Source organism: Arachis hypogaea, chromosome 1, assembly GCF_003086295.3.
Source record: "Arachis hypogaea cultivar Tifrunner chromosome 1, arahy.Tifrunner.gnm2.J5K5, whole genome shotgun sequence".
Lineage (NCBI taxonomy): Eukaryota > Viridiplantae > Streptophyta > Magnoliopsida > Fabales > Fabaceae > Arachis > Arachis hypogaea.
The window spans coordinates 1,840,263-1,859,835 of NC_092036.1; the positions used below are offsets into that span (position 1 = coordinate 1,840,263).

General features: G+C 31.7%; 1 protein-coding gene and 1 long non-coding RNA gene across 2 annotated transcripts; both read left to right on the forward strand.

Annotated features, from left to right (window-relative positions):
• Positions 1 to 2,775: 2,775 nt before the first annotated feature.
• Positions 2,776 to 5,185, forward strand: LOC112789742 (E3 ubiquitin-protein ligase SIRP1). The gene is made up of 3 exons (XM_025831780.3): positions 2,776 to 2,937; positions 3,255 to 3,346; positions 3,707 to 5,185. The coding sequence occupies exon 3, from the start codon at positions 3,752 to 3,754 to the stop codon at positions 4,925 to 4,927; it is 1,176 nt and encodes a 391-aa protein (XP_025687565.1). The 5' UTR covers positions 2,776 to 2,937; positions 3,255 to 3,346; positions 3,707 to 3,751; the 3' UTR covers positions 4,928 to 5,185.
• A 5,910-nt stretch (positions 5,186 to 11,095) lies between these two features.
• Positions 11,096 to 18,366, forward strand: LOC112789751 (uncharacterized). The gene is made up of 3 exons (XR_003196391.2): positions 11,096 to 11,727; positions 11,934 to 17,110; positions 17,749 to 18,366. It is a non-coding gene; the product is annotated as an uncharacterized lncRNA (long non-coding RNA).
• The last annotated feature ends 1,207 nt before the right edge of the window (positions 18,367 to 19,573 follow it).

Consider the following 19,573-nt stretch of genomic DNA (forward strand, 5'->3'; position numbering starts at 1 on the left):
TAATATATCTCTAAGCAATATAGATAATATTTTAAATTTATAATATATAATATAATTAATTTAGCTCTTTGTGCAGGTCTTAATTTAGTTAGACAATAATTTGGTCAAATCTAACAAATTATCTAACAATTTTTTACTATCAATTTAAAAAAAATAATTATAAATAAATTTTTACCCTTTCGTAAAATGTAAAAAGTGGACGAACTCATATCCATGTACATCATCCTATTAACCTATTTTGGTGAACTACACTAACTAAAAAATAATTAAAAAATTAATTTCTAAATAATATATGTCAATTAGTGTTCACAAAAAGAATCCATTATTTCGACTTCTCGAATTATATACAATACATTTTCTTTGGTGTCATTTTAGTCCTTTTTATTTTTTTGGTAAAATATCTGTCGTTTTAGTCATGTGTATAATCATTAAGAAACTAAAAATTTATTACAACATCATTTACTAAAATACTCTTGTATAATAAGTAATTTCTAATATGTATTATTGGTTAGCAATTATTCTTAACATTATATAAAAGGTCAAAACAGCAAATACCTAAAAAATGTTATATTAAAATTAAATAAAAATTTAATTTTAATATACTGATAGTATAAAAATATTTTATATAATCATTTAAATTATTTATTTGTGGTCAATAAAAAAATAATTATTTTTGTTTATATGCTAATATATAATTAAATACACGTATAAATCCATTACAGAGAGTATATTAAAATTAAATTCATTAGTAAAGTATCATTTTTGTCCCCAACATTTAGGAAGTTATCCCTAATGTTTTAGTCGTCCTATTTAAGTCCCGGAAAATGCTATGTGTCCTTTAAAATTCAGCCTTTATTCAGCCTTTAAATTTAAATAATATTATTTAAATAAATTTTAGTTAAAAGATATTTCTAATTTGTAGCTAAATATGTTGGTAATTAAAATTAATTTAAATTTTAAATACTAGAATTTCTCTAACTTCCTACCTACTTCACAAAATAGTTATTTTATTAGTTTTTTTTATTTATTTGCACGTCCCCCTCCTCCTCTCGTGTATGTTCTTTTTTTCTTCTTTCTCACCGTTCTTGACAAAAATTTTCATAGAAGAGTATTATTTCTCTACAGGTAAATTTATTATTTCATATTTAACATTTTATTATTATTATTATTATTATTATTATTATTAGATGAGTCGTACTATTTTGTTCTTATTTCGAGTGACTTATATACTAACTTAAAACTCATTCATCATTATTATCAAATGAAATTTTAATAAGATTATATCAACATTTGAATTAAACAATAAATGATCAGTGTATGCATCAATATTCTTTTCTTCTTCTTTACTTTCTTTTTTCTTTCTTTATTTCTTTTATTTTTTTAATCTTTATCTCTAGAATGATTAAAAATGACCACCAACATAAAAATTTACGGTTTGCAACAATTTTTTTTATTATTAGTTGAATTTTTTATTGCTTATTTGAATATTAGCGCTTTTAAAACTATTAAAATCTATGTTCGTAAAAATTAATTTTTTTTCAATTGTAACACATCTAAAATTATTAAATTATACAAAAAATATTTTTGAAACACATCCAAAATTATAAATCTAAATTTAAATTTAAGCATTAAAAATAAAATTAATTTTTTATATCTTATCCGAAAAAAACTCATTTAATATTTCTCTTTTTTTAATAGTTAGATTTTTTCGTTACTTATTTTAATATTAATGCTTCCCTAACGTTTTAAAACTGACTCAATGTTTTCCTGCCGTTGAGAATCCGTTAACATAATTGACGGCGGGACAAAATTGAGACGATTTTGAAACGTTAGAGACTTAAATATGACGAAAACATTGGGGACAAAAATGATACATAGAAATAAATTTTAATTTTATCCTTCAATAATATCAATTTTTTACTATACATAGTATTCAATTATTTTTTAATCACATTTAAGTAAATTACACTTAATCATATTACTTTCATTTTAAATAAATTAATTTTTTTATAATTTTACTCTTAAAATTTGTAGTTATCATAAAATGTTTGTAGAATAATTAGTATATAAACTTGCAGAAAAGAAAAAAATACTATATATTCAATAAAATATAAATTATATTTTTTGTCTCTAATGTATCAAAATTCTTTAAAATTGTAAAAAAATATATTTATTTAAAATGGAAGTAATGTGATTAAGTATAATTTATTTAGGTGTAATTAAAAAATAATGGAATACTATGTACAGTAAAAAATTAATATTATTAAAAGATAAAATTAAATTAAAATTTATTTTTATGTATCGTTTTTGTCCCTAACATTTTCGTCCGATTTAAGTCCCTAACATTTCAAAATCGTCTCAATTTTATCCCGTCGTCAACTCTGAATAACTTTAAAACTTACCCCAAACGTTGGAGACAAAAACAATACTTTACTCTAAAATTCATATAAGAATGACTATTATATTGAATTAAGATTTTTTAAGCTATCAAATATTGTTAACATATATGTAGTATAAAGCGAGGTAGAAATTAATAGACAAACATGAGCTATTTATTATGGTGACGATGCATTTTTTACAAAGTTAGTCAATGCAACTAAACAAGATGATGCCAACCAAGAACCAACACTAATCAAACAGCGCTCAAGAAATTCGGACAAATAAACGGAGCAAAGAATCAAATAGTTAAAAAAGAAAAGGAAAAGGAACAAAAATAACACTTTATTTCCGTGCAAAAATTATCATTATCTATTAACTTTCTTTCTTTTTTCTATTTGTATATTTTTTTTACTTAAAAACAAAGAAAGTCACGGTTGGCATTGGGCAAGTCTTAATACGGTAACATACAGAGACTTGGCCAAATTCTTTCTTTCTGGGATTGAATTTTTCTCGCAAAACCCACAAACCCCAAAGAATAATCAAATTGAAAAGCTTTTGGTATGGTTTTCTTTCGTCATCTTCATCCCTATGTTTTTTTCCTTTTTTGATATTAATTTAATTCATTTTCCTTCTCATGCATTTTTAACTGTTAACGACAAAAGCAAAATTGCATTGTATTTTATTTATTAATTTTTCAGTGTCGTGTTCTGATCAAGTCAAACCTTAGATTTTATGAATGCTTCCAGATCATTCTTTCAATTTTAAGAATTATGATTATTATTATTATTATTATTATTATTATTATTATTATTATTATTATTATTATTTCTTTCGCTTCTTTTATTTCGTATTTAACATTTCTTTCCTATGAACAGAAGTTTTTTTGTTTTCGCAATTCGCACCAATACCATCTTTCAACAAGAAATTGTAGCTGTTGCTGCTTCTGATTCAGCATTTTTTCTTTTTGGTATGTTGATGTTTCCTTCTCTTTCTCTCTTTTCAGTTTTGCTTTGATGATTTGATATGTGAGAATTTTAGATTGGTTGGGGTTTTATGTCAAGCTTTCTCTTTCTCTTTTTTAAAGTGAACCAAAGAACAAAGAGATTCTTAGTTTAAATCTGATAAACCAATTTGGCTCGTGGTTGAGATTTGAGGGACTAATTTAAGCATTCACCTGAGAAAAGTATATACCAAAGTTCTGGGGTTCCACTTAAAAGAAAAAGTTCCATTTCAACGGAAAGATTGGTAGTAAAATCATTGATTGAATTAGTTTAGGCTTTTTTTGGTCTGGGTTTTGGTTCATAGTTATGTTGGCTTGATGCTTCAGGAATACACAAAGTATTTGTGATCTTTGGAGGAGAAATAATTGAGAATGGAAGAAGCAATGGCGGCAAGGTATTGGTGTCATATGTGCTCACAAATGGTGAATCCCATAACTGAAGGCGAGATCAAATGCCCATTATGCCAGAGTGGGTTTGTTGAAGAAATGAGTAACACCACTACTGTTAGCAATATGCTGGAAGCTCCTGATTTCGGCCCTGACCGGACACTTTCCCTTTGGGCTCCCATATTGTTAGGCATGTTGAGCAATCCGCATAATCGTCGAAGGCCTAGGCGATTAGAGCTCGATGATGATGATAACGACAACCATGATGATCATAATGGTAGTGGTAATAATGGTAATGCTACAAATAATGGTAATGGTAACAGCAACGATAATGGTAATGCTTTTGCGCGCCTTGGTGGAGAAAATGAATATGATCGTGAGCTCGAGTCTATCCTTCGGAGAAGAAGGAGAAGCTCAGCTACCATACTTCAATTGCTCCAAGGCATTAGAGCTGGCCTGGCATCTGAACTGAATGAGAACACTGATGGTGATGGCAATGGTAGGGAAAGAGAAAGAGAAAGAGAAAGAGACAGAGAGCGTGTAATCTTGATCAATCCTTTTAATCAAACTATTATTGTTCAAGGTTCCTATGACTGGAACCGCGGTCAAGGTGATAATCATACACCCATTGGTTCTCTGGGTGACTATTTCATTGGTCCTGGTTTGGATTTACTGTTGCAGCATTTGGCCGAGAATGATCCCAATAGGCACGGAACTCCACCTGCGCAGAAGGAGGCCATCGAAGCATTGCCTACCGTGACAATTGACGAGAATATGCAATGTTCTATTTGCCTTGATGATCTTGAAGTTGGTTCTGAAGCCAAACAGATGCCCTGTAAACATATGTTTCATAGTGGATGTATCCTTCCTTGGTTGGAGCTCCATAGTTCTTGTCCGGTTTGCAGGTATCAGTTGCCCGCTGATGAATCTAAGCGCGAACCGGATGCATCCTTGAGGACTAGCAGTAATCAAAGGGAGGATGAAAATACTGGACATGACAATGTTGATGGGGATATTGAAGGAAGAAATGCAAGTGGGAGTAGAAGATTCTCCTTTCCATGGCCTTTCAATGGTTTATTTTCTTCACCAAACCCTTCAGCAGCATCTTCTTCTAGCAACAATCCAAATGGAGATAATGTTACTCGATCAGAAGAGAACTGATTAGCATTCAATCTCTAATGTACATATCTCTTGATACTAATCAGGAAACTTAAATGTTGAGAGATTAAGAAATGATGTCTCCTGACCTGAGTATGCTTTTGCCATATTTTTGCCCCCTTTTTTGGCTCCCTAGTATTGTCGTTGTTGTTGTATTACCCTTGTGTTTTACCACCCAACTTGATATATTTTGTATAATTTCTTATAGGGGGTGTTATTTTTTCCCCACATATTAATGCAAGATAAATATACTTATACATATATTTAGTGTTAAGAGTAGAATCTTTGGTGTTCCCTTTCTTCATACTCAATACCCATTTGGTGTTTAAGGAAATAGAATTTTATTATTTGCATAATTTACAGTAGAGTAGTTTGAATTTGTTTTTACCAGTCAACATCACAGAGTATCTGAATCTGAATCTTAACTCAGAGCAACTAAGTTGGTGTGTGAATTAAAATAAAAAGAAATTAAATATGATTTTTACTAAATATGTGTGTTTGAACTTTGAAGAGTTACCTACTTTAGATATCCCTAGTTTAACGGCCAACGTGACAGGTCATTACTCCTATAGGATATTTTATTGGCGGTTGTTCTGCTGTAGAAGAATCAAAATCTTCTATTTTTGTAGAACATATGTGGTGACGTGTGGAAATAACAAGTGTGTTTTTTTTCAAATGGATTGGGCAGTTTTTAGTTTTAATTATTCTCCACGTACAAGTCATTTTTTTATATAAGTCTATACAAGTCATTTATATTCATGTGTGTACGTTTTTCCTATTCTTCTTCTTTTTCATTATTTTTCTCTTTCGTTATTGTGGTCACTAAACACCACCTTCTTTTCCTCTTCCTCCTTTTTCATTGGAATTTCTTCCCCTCCTTCCTTTTCCTCATTCTCCTCCATAATCAGTTATCTTGTTGAATATAATGAATAATTCAAGTTCAAATTGTCAATTGAACCAGTACGAAATTGATTATTATTTTGAATCCAATCAAGTGGCAGATGTGTAGTTTATCATTAGTAGTTTATGATTCTGTAGGTGAATAATGTTTTATCGTTGATGATTTGAATTGAATGTAATGTAAAAGTTCTGCATTAAAGAAATTATTTTTCTGTATTGCAGCAAATTTGGGTATAACACGAATATATTATTTGGGTGTAAAACGAAAATATTTGAGTGTATTATTTAAGAATTTTCGGTGTATGTGTACTAATAAGTTTTACATAATTCAAAACTCTTCTTCTCCTTTCTCGTTGTCTTCTGCTTCTTCTTCTTCTTCTTCTTTTTCATCATCATCATCATTTTTTTATTCATCTTTTTTTATCTTCTCAAGTTTCCTCTTGTCTTACTTTTTTAACAAGAATAAAAACAAAAAAAATCAAACAAAGAAGAAGAAGAAACACATAATGCTACAAAATTATTTGGAAGAAGATGACTTTACATTCATTCAACAAAAAGAAAGAAAGAAATAAGGAAAAAAGAAGAAGACAAAGATGCAGCATTAGAGGAAACATTTTTCTGTATTTGCAGTAAATTTGGATGTAACACGAAGATATTTAGGTGTAATACGAATATATTCGAGTGTATTATTTAAGAATTTTTGGTGTATATGTGTTGATAAGTTCTGCATAATTCAAAACTCTTCCTCTTTTCCCTCCTCATCTTTTGTTGCTGCTTCTTCTTTTCATCATCATCACTATCTTCTTCTTCTTTTTTCTTATTCATCTTTTTCTTTTTATTTGACCTTCTCAAGTTTCTTCTTGTTTTACTCTTTTAACAAGAATAAAAATAAAAAAATCAAACAAAGAAGAAGAAGAAACACATAATGCTGCAAAATTACTTGAAAAAGGATGAATTTACATTCATTTAACTAAGTGTTTGTTTGGGTTCCATTATTTTGATAAAAAAATCTTTTTTAAATGAAAAAGATCTTTTTTATTTTTTAGTGTGTTTGACAAATTTTTAGTAGTAAAAGTAAAAATAATAAAAAAATATCTTTTTTGAAAAACTACAATTTACATCTTTTTTTAAAAGATCTTTTTTTCTTAATAAAAAAGATGTTTTGTAATAATTGATAAACAAAAATATCCTTACTAAAATTTTAAAAAGGCATCTTTTATCTCCTTTTTCATTGATGAATGTACTACATTAATATTCAAATCATACAATATTTTGAGATAAAATCTTTAATGATTTGATAAAAAATATAATCATATATAGAAAGAGAAAGAGGGGAAAAAATATTGTAACAACAACAGTAATAAAAAAAAGACGACGAAGATGAAACACGCGAAGAAAAAGGATGAGAAACGCAAAGAAAAAGGAGGAGAAGAAGGAAGAGGAAGAGGAAGAGGAGGAGGAGGAACGCGGGATGCAAAGAGAAACAACGTGATTTTACGCGCACGTTATGTAAGTGACTTGTATAACTTATATGCCAAAAAGATTTATATGTGTAGTAGTACTCTTTTAGTTTTAGGCATTACATCACAAATTTATATACACTATACACTCATATATCCAATATTTTTAAGAGTTCTTATTCGCTACTTGACATTGTCAAAACTTAAAACCCGAATACACTCTATTAAAAAGTATGCTAATGTGTAATCTTAATTAGGTCTCATCTACGAAATAATAAGTGTTCAATGAAGCATATTTTATGCATCGTTATAGTAATTGCACATGAGATACAGCCCATTGTACACATTATTAAAATTTTTCATTGTCTCTCTAGCGAAGTTCCAATTTTGCTGGATAACTAACTAGGGGTGAAGCCAACTCCTGCCAACTAGTTGAAAAAAAGGTCTATTACAAAAAAAAATTTCTACTAACTTAATTTTTTAAATTTTAAAATTAGAAATAAAAGGAGGTTGACTTATAGTTAGCTTATATCTCCTAGACTTTGTTTTTTCAATTATTAATTTTACATAAAAATAACTACATATAAATTTTTATCTTTAATTACACGCATTAATTAAATCCATTTGTAGTGGCAACTGAAATGAAAAACCTGCAATAAGAATATGTCATATCTGTAGTCACTATAACTATAAGGAATTAAGGATGCAAAAAAAAAACCTCACTACACACTTGTTATTTTCACAAGAGGTTACATGAGATCTTTTTCATTTAGCGATTAGAGTGGTGGGAACCCCCTTTGGGTGTCTTGGCGACCATGTCATCCGCGTATACCTCCATGTTTCGTCTTATTTGTTGTTGGAAGACCTTGTCCATCAACTGTTGATATGTGACACCTGTATTCTTAAGGTCAAACGGCATTACTTTATAATAAAAGTTTTTGAATTCAGTGATAAAAGTTGTTTTGTCCTGATCGGTGGGATGCATTTGGATTTGGTTAAATCTAGAATATGCATTTATGAAGCTCAAGCTATTAAAATCGGATGCATTATCCACAAGTTTATCTATGCAAGGTAATAGATATGCATCTTTAGGACATGCTTTGTTGAGATTAGTAAAGTCGACGCACATGCACCATTTACCTAAGCTTTTCCTTACTATTACCACATTTGAGAGCCAAGTGGTGAATCTAATCTCCTTGATGAATCCTGCTGCCAATAACTTTTTTGTTTCTTCCATAGATGCTGCCCATTTTTTCGTACCCATATTGCATTTTTTCTGCGTTATAGGTCGAACTTCAGGGTCAATGCCTGGCATGTCTACTGGTATCCAAACGAAGAGGTCCAGATTATCTTGTAGTAAGGAAATTAGTCGCAACTGATCACCTGTAGAGAGAGCATTTTGAATGTATGTATAACATTTTGGATAATTAATTAGAGGTACCTTTTGTAGGTCATTCATTGGTAACGGTATCTCATAAAGGTCGGTACGGGGTCCAGTTCCAAAAGTGATGGTGCGTGATCTGTGTGGTATACAACCTGAACATGTTCTGTGTAAGTAGTTTTGTTTGGGCTTTGCTTGAGGCTTGCATTACATCATTGTCTAACCTTTTTATGATCGGCATATACTATAGCAATTATATCATCCTATACATGAAACTTAATATACAAATGCACAGTAGAGACTATAGCACCAAAAGAGTTCAGGGATGGTTTACCGAGAATTATTTTATATTACAATCAAATATTGAATATCTATTGTCTTTGATTCGAGTTGCTCACCCAGCATTGTTTTTAGCCACACATACCCAAGGATAAGTACTTTTTCTCTTGAAAACCCTATCAGGTCACTAGATGAGGGCTACATGGCTTTATCACTTACCTTCATTTTCTAAAAAGTAGAATAAAATAATACGTCAACACTGCTACCTGGGTCAAATAAAACTTTTCTTACCAATAGATCGCCTGCCTTTATTGAGATGACCACCAGATCATCTAAGTTTGATTTGGACGAATGAAGATTGGATTGTGTGAAAGTTATGGTAGCTATATCACAGCTTATCATGTTCGTTCTTTTTGTTCCTTCTACTGCTAACATTGCTCGGTAGGTTTGTTTTCTTGTCGAGCTTGTGTTGCCACCACCTGCAAAATCTCCAGATATACAATTTATGACACCTCAGAGTTGTGATGGTTGATGGTAAGTCGTCCATTTGCCTTTGTCTTTGGTTGCGTTTGATTGGTTGTTCATCTTGTGTGATGGTTAGAGCACTCCGTCTTCTTTTCGGATGCGTCCATCTACGTATTTGTCAAGAAGCCCTTGGCGAGCTAGCATTTCAAGTAAGTCTTTCACAATCACACATTCGTCAGTGGCGTGTCCGAACTTCTGGTGGAAAGCACAATGTTTTGATTTGTCCACATACTTCTAATCTTGATATGTCCCCGCCTTGTTCGGAGGTTTGATGAGCTTAGTGTGGAGAATCTCCTATATGATGTCTTCCCTTTTGGTGTTGAATTGTGTGTACGTGTCAAACTTGGGGGTCAGCTTGAATAGTTTTCTACTGTCTCGGCCGTCTGGGTTTTATGATGTCTCTCATCTTCTCAGTGAAGTTGTTGTTGTTTTTCTACCTTCCAAGCTTTGCGAAATTTCTCTAATTCAATCTGACTTGCGATTTTTTCTCGAAATTTGGTTAGGATCTTTGGTTTTGCTACTGCTATGGTTTCTTGGAATTTTCCAGGACGTAGGCTGCTTTTTAGTGCATGTAAATGAACGTCTAGGTTGAGGTTAGGTATCTTCATGGCTGCTTTGGCAAACCTAATCATGTAGTCTTTCAGGCTTTCATGCTGACCTTGTTTGATGGAATTGAGGTACTCTTAGCCATGCACGTATATTTTAGAGGCAACAAAATGGTTTGTGAAGGCTTCGAAAAATTCCTCAAAACTCGGAATATAACCTGTAGACAAACTAAAAAACTAAAGTAAAGCAGCTCCATCTAAAAAAGTAGTTAAAGATCGACATAGTATAAGATCAGAAGCACCATTTAGAACATCATGGATTGATATTTAGTGATGTGAATATGTGGGTCACCGAACCCTTCATATCGATTCAATGTAGTGGGTAAGGTAAAGCCTTTTGGCATTTGCAATTTCATCATGTCTTCAGAGAAGGGGTTGGATATCGTCAACTTCGCTTTCAACGGTGTTGCTTCCTCGGGCCAACTAGTTTGAAGGGGCTGATATCCCGAGTTTAAGCAGTTGGCATTTTTGTGGTTTTCTCTGTTATTTTTCCCGTTTTGGTGCTAAGCCAGGAGTTTGGCCATTCTTTAGACCTCGACTTGAAGTTCCTCTTTCTTAGCTATCAGCTCAGTGGGTGACATCTGAGGTATGCCGTTATCAGTCATCTCAACTGTACCTGCAAATAGGAGAAGTAGAAGTAATAATGGTGGGCTTAGATAACTTTCGGTGCCAAATGTTCCGTTCGTGAAGATGCAACTGAGTTATAGCTCATCCTCCACTGTCGCTAACAGATTCCCTTGAGCTATACGTCAATCTGAAAGAACACAGCAAGCTAGAACACTTATAAAAGGTATTTTAATGTTCAAGTCAGTATATCAGAATACTAAAAAAGAAAAAATTAAAAGGTTATAGGGATAGTGGCCGAACTATATCGTCCATATCAATAGGTAGGTATTCCAATAGAGTGAACAACTCACAATTCTAAGTAGACAATATATCCACATACTCTTCGTATCATTTACCAAATTTTTTTCTTAATTGCAATTTCTAAGATTTGAACCCTAGACTTTAGAAGTGAAAAGGAGAAAATATGTCATCTGAACTAAGGCTCATTGACAGATTTTATCCTTCTATAGCAGGGCAATCGCCTTTAGCCTTTTTTTTCTTTGAACATTTAACAAAACAAATGACGTCCCGAAAGATGAAATCACTTCGGGTGCCTTCTCAACTTGAAAGCCCAAACCATAGGGGGAAAAAAAAAGAAGAAGAAAAATACCAAGCAAAGCGGTACATAGGACAGAAGTCACAAATCGGTCTTTTCAATGTGATTCGTTCTACAAAAAAGAAAAGAAAAAGAGAACTCAGTTGAAGTTGATGCATTGAAACTTAACCTGAACAGAATTTGAATCGGAGTAGAAATTAAGCTCAACTGAATCCCAATGGTGTTGAACAGCTTGATAGCGGTGTCAGTGGCACACGTGTCAGCAGAAGCATGGCAGCGAGCGTCGTGCATCAGTGACAATGATCGCGTCAGCAGCAGCCAGCTCTTGGATCTCGTTTGCTGTTTCCCTCTCCACCAATTCGGTCGTTTCGCTCTCTTCCTTTGGACCTTCCTCTGTTTCTCTCCTCCCCCTCTCGATTATTACTATTATTACGACGAAGACGAAGATGATTAATTTCTAATTCTTCTTCCGAGATTGCAATACGCTACTTGTAAGTTAAGCAGGTTCATTTTGCTGTTATTTATTGCTGGAAATTAAAACAATTTTGACTAAAATCTTTGACCTAGGGCACTATTTTGACCTACCGAAACCTAGAACGAGCATTCAATTCTTATATTCTGTTCTGGTTTTCGATTAATGCTATTTTTGATATATTATTTCTCGGGCTTACGCTGTTTGATGATTGTTTCAATTTAGGCATGATCGTTGTGAAGCGACGTAGCGGCTTACTCTTGTTTGTAGGAGATTGTGGATCACTCTTATGGTTTCATATTCAATCTTCTTTCGCAGGAACTACTCATCTGGTACCAACATTTTCCTTCGTTCTTTTCTTCTCTCTCTCTCTCTCTAACGAAGTGTTACCACGTATATAAAAGTAGTTTTTAATTGGATGTCTGTGTAGAAGGGATTTTAATATTACATAGAAATTAGTAATTACACTCAATTTTTATATGCAAGTCCCTCAAATACAAGAGATCCGCAACCCTCCCAAATGAGAATTATATTCTAAATGTGTATTGTATATGTATTTATGTATGTATTGTATGAAGTATTTTAGCAGCATCTCCTAAAATTTTCTTATTCTCCCCCAAATTCATTCCCCTCTGCTTGTTGATGCATGGAAAAGTTTTTATTAATTGTTCTTGTCATGCTAGATCAATACGAGAGATCACAACATCATGATTTATTGATTTCTATCTGGGTTGCATATAAGAGGCATGCGTTTGTTGGAATTATCTTTATTTTCTTAAGAATTCTCTATTCGGGAAAACAAATCTGAAGATTAGCTTTCCCAACAATGAGTATAACTATAACAGGTGTCTGGATTTCTAATAGCATTCTTGGGAATATAGTGTATTTTTTCACAATTACCCATATGCCAAAACAATGGGAGCTGATGGTGGTCTGGTGGGACTGTGGGAGGCAGTCAGGCAGGCAAAGATTTATAGTACAAGGGTAATTCAGTCATTTACATAGAAAAAAAGGATTATCTTTCTCCTGGCAATCCAACTTTCCTTTGGGTCACGGTGAAAATACAAATACACAAATTTCATTTTTAGAAATGCATCTTATCTGGGAATGTATGTTTAGACTACTTACCAGATAAAGCAACCTTACATTCCTAAGGTAAAATTTATGAGAATGTGAGGACATTTCACTACAAGATACTTCCTCCGATAACTGCATATCACAAACTAAATTAACTATATTGCCAAGCTTCTTGCTGATCTATATACCAAAACGTAGGAATTTGCATGACAAAAATTTAATGTTTTAGAACTATGGCAACAGTATATATGCATAGTGTATAATTTAAACAACATGTATTTTGAATGGCATGATGGGTTGCAGAAACTCACTTGAGTCCTGAAAGCCAGAATTCAAATTTTATTATATGCCTCCTAGTTACTGCAAACTTTCATTTTAAAGTAGCATGAAGTTTGTAAGTTTCTTACACATTCAACCAGATTGCATCAAATTTTTTCCAATGATTTGTTTTGTCTTGTATGGACTTGTTGCAAGGAAAACTTATGAGAACCACATTGACTTAAGAAGAATATAACATTTAATGAATGATGATAATCTATACATAGATAGGTGACGCATCTATTGAATAGTTGGCAAATATGAAATTATTTTCTGTTCTAGTGTTTTCGGTTGCGATAGGGAAATTTAATCATTTTCCCTTCAAAGAAGAACTTTTCTTATCTATGTGCAAATTATTAATTGTAGCACTTTTTCAAGAAAAAAGTTCTCCTCTTTTGGAAAAATGATGAGCTTGTCTATTGCAAACGATAGCAATTGGTGAAGAAACGATTTCATGTTTTGTGAACTATTAGAATCTATATATAGACTGGCGATACATGCATCTTACAAATGTAAAATTAGTTTTCTTTTAAAACTCTTCTATTGTAATAGTCAAGGTTAATAATTTTTCTATAGAGAACTTTCTAACTAAAATATCTGTCCAAATTTGAAATGGAGCATTTCTAGGGTAAAGTTCTCATTTGAGAAAATGATTAACTTGACTATGATAAACAATGACAATTGGCTAATAAAGAACACAAATGTTTTTGAATATGAGAATATGTATATAGATAAATGACAGATAAATTGAATATTTGGTAGATATGAAAATATTTTTCATTCAATTAAGTTCATTGCAATAGTGAATCTTGGTAAATTTTTGTTTTTTTTTTTTGTGAATAAATGTTTTCACAATGTCTATGGCCAAATTGTTAGTTGTAGAACTTCTTCTGGAAAAATGATTAACTTGGTTACCGCAATTGATGGCAATTGGCAAACAAACAATTTCGATTTCATGAACAATGAGAATCTATATATAGAGGAGGTGATGCATGTATTGAATCATTTACAAATGTGAAATTATTTTTCTTTCAACTGTGTTATATTGCAATAGTCAAGGTTAATCTTTTTCAGTAGAGAGAAAACCGTTTAGCAAAAAAATATTGTTGTAACCTCTGTCCAAATTCTTTACGATAGCATCTCTTTAGGAAAAAGTTCTCCAATTTTGTGAAAAGATTGGCTTGGATGTTGCATAGGATGACAATTGGCTATTAGAGAACCTCCCATTTTGTTAATTGTGAGATCTATATATGGATAAGTGACAGAGACATTGAATAGTTAGTAAATATAAAACTATTCTTCATTCAACTACCTTCGATAGCAATAGTGAAACTTAACTATTTTTGCTTATGAAAAGAAATTTTTGTTATAGAAATACTTTCGTAATATCTATGTCATGATTTGGCCATTGCAAATGACGGTAGCTGATAAAGAATATCACATTTGCTAAATTATGAGAATCTATATGTAGATATGTGATGAACATATTTAATAGTTGAAAAACATGAAATTATTTTTCGTTCAAGTGTCTTTGATTGAGATAGTAAAGTTTAATCATTTTTCTGTTAGAGAAAATTTTTTTCTTGAACAAATGCTTTTCTAAGAATAATGCCATGTTTTTAATTGCAACACTTGTTTAAGTAAATATTTTTCTCTTTTACAAAAGTGATTAGTTTCGCTATCGCAAATGAAGACAATTGACAAAAAAATATCACATTTTGTGAAATATGAGAATCTATATATAGATAAGTAACTTATGTATCTAATATTTATCAAATATGAAATTATTTTTGTTCAAGCGTCTCTGATTGCGATAGTAAAATATAATCATTTACGCTTTAGAGGAAAATTTTTGTTGAAGAAATGTAGTATTAATGTCGCCGTTTTTAATTGCAACATTTCTTCAAGAAAAAAGTTTTACACTTTCGGAGAAGTGATTAGATTGGCTATTGCAAACGAAGGCAATTCTAAAGATCATATTCGGTGAACTATGAGAATTTATATATAGATAGGTGACCTATATATTCAATCGATGAAAATATGAAATTATTTTTCGTTCAGATGTCTTTGAGAAAGATATTAGAGGTTACTCATTTTTCCTTTAAAGAAAAAATTTTTCTTGACCAAATGTTTTTCTAATAATAATGTCTACGTTTTTAATTACAACAGTTCAAGAAATTTTTTTTTTCTCTTTTAGCAAAGTGATTAGCTTAACTAACACAAACGAAAATAACTTATAAAGAATATCACATTCTGTGAGATATGAGAATCTATATATAGATAGGTGACTTATATATTTTATTATTCGTTAAATATGAAGTTATTTTCCTTCAAAGTGTCTTTGACTTAGACAAAATCTTTTTGTTGAAGAAATGATTTTGTAGTATTACTAATCACGTTGCGCCACTTCTCCAAGGAAAAAATTCCATCTTTCGATAAAAAGTTTGGAAATTGCAAACAAAGTCAATTACAAAGAATATGAACTATGAGAATCTATATATAAATAGATGTCCTATATATTCAACAATTGGTATATTATTTTTCGTTCAAGTGTCTTCGATTGCGATAGTAAAACTTAATCACTTTACTTTAGGGGAAAACTCTTTCATGAAAAAATGATTTTTTAATATTAACGTCTACATTTTTAATTGCAATACTTCTTTAAGAAAAAGTTTTCTCTTTTGGAAAAGTGATTAGCTTGGCTATCGCAAACAAAGGCAATTGACAAAAAATATCACATTTGGTGAACTATGAGAATCTATATACAAATAGGTGACCTATATACTCAATAGTTGACAAATATTAAATTATTTTTTGTTCAAGTGTCTTTGATTGTGATAATAAGCTTAATCAGTTTTCTTTAGAGGAATTTTTTTTTTTGAAAAAATGCTTTCGTAATTAACATCCACGTTTTTAATTGCAATGTTTTTTCAAGAAAAAGTTTTTTCCTTTTGGAAAACTAATTAGCTTGACTATCGCAAACAAAGCCAATTAACAAAATATATCAAATTTGGGAATGAGAATTTTTATACAAATAGGTGACCTATATATTAAATAGTTGGCAAATATGAAAATATTTTTCGTTCAATTGTCTTCGAATGCGATAGTAAAGCTTAATCAATTTTATTTTGAGGAAAATTTTTTCCTCAAAAAATGCTTTCGTTGTATTAATGTCCCATGTTTTTATTTGCAAAACTTCCTCAAGGAAAAATTTTCCTCTTTTGAAAAAGAGATTAGCTTGGCTATCCCAAACAAAGACAATTAACAAAGTGTATTACATTTGGTGAACTATGATAATTTATATACCAATAGCGTGTCTTATATATTCAATAATTGGCAAATATAAAATTATTTTTCGACAAAGTATCTTGGATTGTGATAGTAAAGCTTAACCACTTTCCCTTGAGGAAATACTTTCGTCATATTAATGTCCACGTTTTCAATTGCAACACTTCTCAAAGGAAAAAAAAAATTCCTCTTTTGAAAAAGTGATTAGCTTGGCTATCGCAAACAGAGGCAATTCACAAAAAATATCACATTTGGTGAACTATGAGAATCTATATACAAATAGGTGACACATATATATCCAACAGTTGGCAAATATGAAATTATTTTTCATACAAGTGTTGTAACATCCTACCACACAAAGTCTTATGCTATAATCGTAAATTAGAGATGGTGAGATGCTACGACGTCTAAAAGCAAAAAACATACATATATAGTAAAGATAATTTATCTAGGAGCCTTGCAAGAAAAGATAGGTAAAAATGAGAATTGCGTTGCGCTCGAAAAATGATCAAGGTAAAAACGTAAATTACAAGAAACAAAGGAGATATATATACATATATGCTGAGTTTGAAAAACTAACAATATTTTAACATGATGATTAAACATTACTAATGGGTTAAAAGCCAATTGTATGTGTAATTTATTTTGTTTAGTGTGCAGGAAATAATTTAATCATACTAGGCCCAAAAGACATGAATACAAGCCCAAGAATGATTTAGGTAAACAAAGTATTAATACCATCACTTTTGATCCAAAGATTAAGTGGTTGAAATACAAAGAAAGAAGGGAAGAAAGCAAATTGGTCCAAGAACATAAATAAGCCTAAATGGTGGTCCATATTCAAACCCATTAACTTGGTGTTAACTAGAGAAATTGAATCCCATTTCATTTGAAAAACTCGATGCTACCAAAACCAAACTCTCTCTTCTTTCTCTTTCAACTCCACAGGATTTCTAAAGCAAAACAAGAAAAAGGAAAAGCTCTGTGTTAGGGCAAAATTAAGAAATCAAAAGTGGATTACCAATCGAATCAAAGAATAAGGAAGTCGAAGAGGCTAGGGTCAAAAGCAAGCATCACTTCTGAAACATTACCAGAGATGTATTTCTAGATTTGTATTTTATTGAAACTCGATGAAAAAATTCTTTCTTTGCAAGCATAAAAATAAAAAGCTGAAAATACTAAAGATCATGGAGCTCTGCTGTAAATCAACGCTCAATAATCTGACTTACAAGCAAAGCAAGAATACACGATTCATATTCAACAAGCAAGATGAGAAATGTTGAAAGAAAAGATAATAGGTATAGTTGTATGTTTGATTCGGTCACTGATTCTACCATATCTCTCTTCTGTCATGCAGCTGTAATTTTGATTTTTGGGAAAAAATATCAAACAAGTGCTAAAGCAAGTTTCAAGTCTTGGAAGCTTCACTCCTCTATTAAAGGGGAAAACGACCAAGGATTGGAGTAAGGAGTGAGAGCACAACGTTTGAATTCTCGTAGCTCACTGAGCTGTTCATTCTTCTTGTTCATGGTTCTCATTAAATATCTCATTTTCTCAATCTAGTATTTCTTTGTTTTCAATGGTAAAAGGCATAACAGTGAGATTTTTAAGAAAAAGTTATTGAGTGGAAAAAGGCAAGAGAGTTAGACTTGGAAAAAAAGCCATGTGTTTATTTCAGAAAATTTTTGTAAGTTTTTGTTTAGTTGTCATGATCCTAAGAGAATTTCTTTACAAGTTGGGTTAGCACTTTGCTATTGAAAGCTATGGTGAGTTTCTAGTCAAGTATGGTTTGAGTTAGAAACTGGACTTGTCCTAGCTAGGATTGATTAGAATCTTAGGGAGAATTAGTGAATGTAATTCTGTTGAAAGATAGTGAAATTTTATCATTGTTGTGATAGAGATTGGATGTAGGCTATATTACACTGAGTAGCCGAATCAGGATATATGACCATGTTACTTCTTCTTCTTTTCTCTATTTCTGGTTCTGTACTTTAGCTCCTACCACGTCAAGAGACAAAACCAAAGTGTCTCTTGTTTGTTACTTGAAATATCTTAGCAGAATTCTAGTTTGAAAGCAAAAGTCAAAAGAGGCCAAGATTCAACCCCCTTCTCTTAGCCACCAATATATCCATCATATAAATATATATAGAGGATGCCAAAAGGAAATAGATATCAAGCAATGTTTTGAAAGTTGGACCAGACTAACCGATTTGACCAGATTAATTGGGAACCGATCATGTGGTCGGTCCGGTTGACTCTAGAGCTGCAAAAACTAGTTTAAAAATTAACAGAATCGACAGTTAACAGGTGAACCGGCAGAATCGGACAAATTTTCTAAAGGTTCGGTTTTGTCATACCCCTCAGAAATGGCGTCGTTTTGACGTCAGAAAAAAGAAAGAGAAACGGCGTCGTTTTGAAATTTTTATTCTTTCCTCTCTTCAAAAACGTTGAAATGTGAAACCCAAATTTAGGGCTGGCAATGGGTAGAGTAGTGTAGGGTTTGGACTCTACCCTAACCCTACCCGCGAGTTGAAAACTTTTTTAAAATTCTACCCTACCCTACCCACGGGTTTAAAATTTCTCAACCCTAACCCTACCCGCACCCTAAAGTTCTAAATCCTACCATACCCGACCATACTCGCAGAAAAATAAAAAATTCAAGCAAATATAAAATTCAACCATTTCAAATTTCATACATATTAATAAAATAAAAAATAAAAAATTAAATTCAAACTAAAATTAAAAATAATAAAATCTTAAAGAAATCTAACATAAAATTACAAATAATATGATCATCAACTAGTTTAGCAGTTATTTCAATTTTTTATAAGAAAAAGATTGTGAGTTCAACACTCACTTTCTTCACTATATACATTTTTACATATATATTATATAATATATTAGGGGTGCGGGTAGGGTATACTCCGAAACCGTACCCTTCCCGAACAGGTCGGTCCAAATTGGATACCCGCGAGTAGGGTATAGATTTCCAGCCCTACCCAAATCCCCTTTCTCTTTCTTTCATCTCTCACTCAAAAAACTCAAATCTGTCCCCTAATCCCCTCACTCCCTCTCCTCTTGGAAGTTCCAACAGCCACCCGCCCATCACCCACTAGCCACCATCCGAAACCCATCACTTACCCTTCTCCTTGCGGTGTTGCCATCGTCGTTGGTGGAAAACT

Bases quoted from the DNA above. Each gene is read 5' to 3' on its own strand.
- LOC112789742 (XM_025831780.3), top strand. From the start codon at position 3,752: ATGGAAGAAGCAATGGCGGCAAGGTATTGGTGTCATATGTGCTCACAA.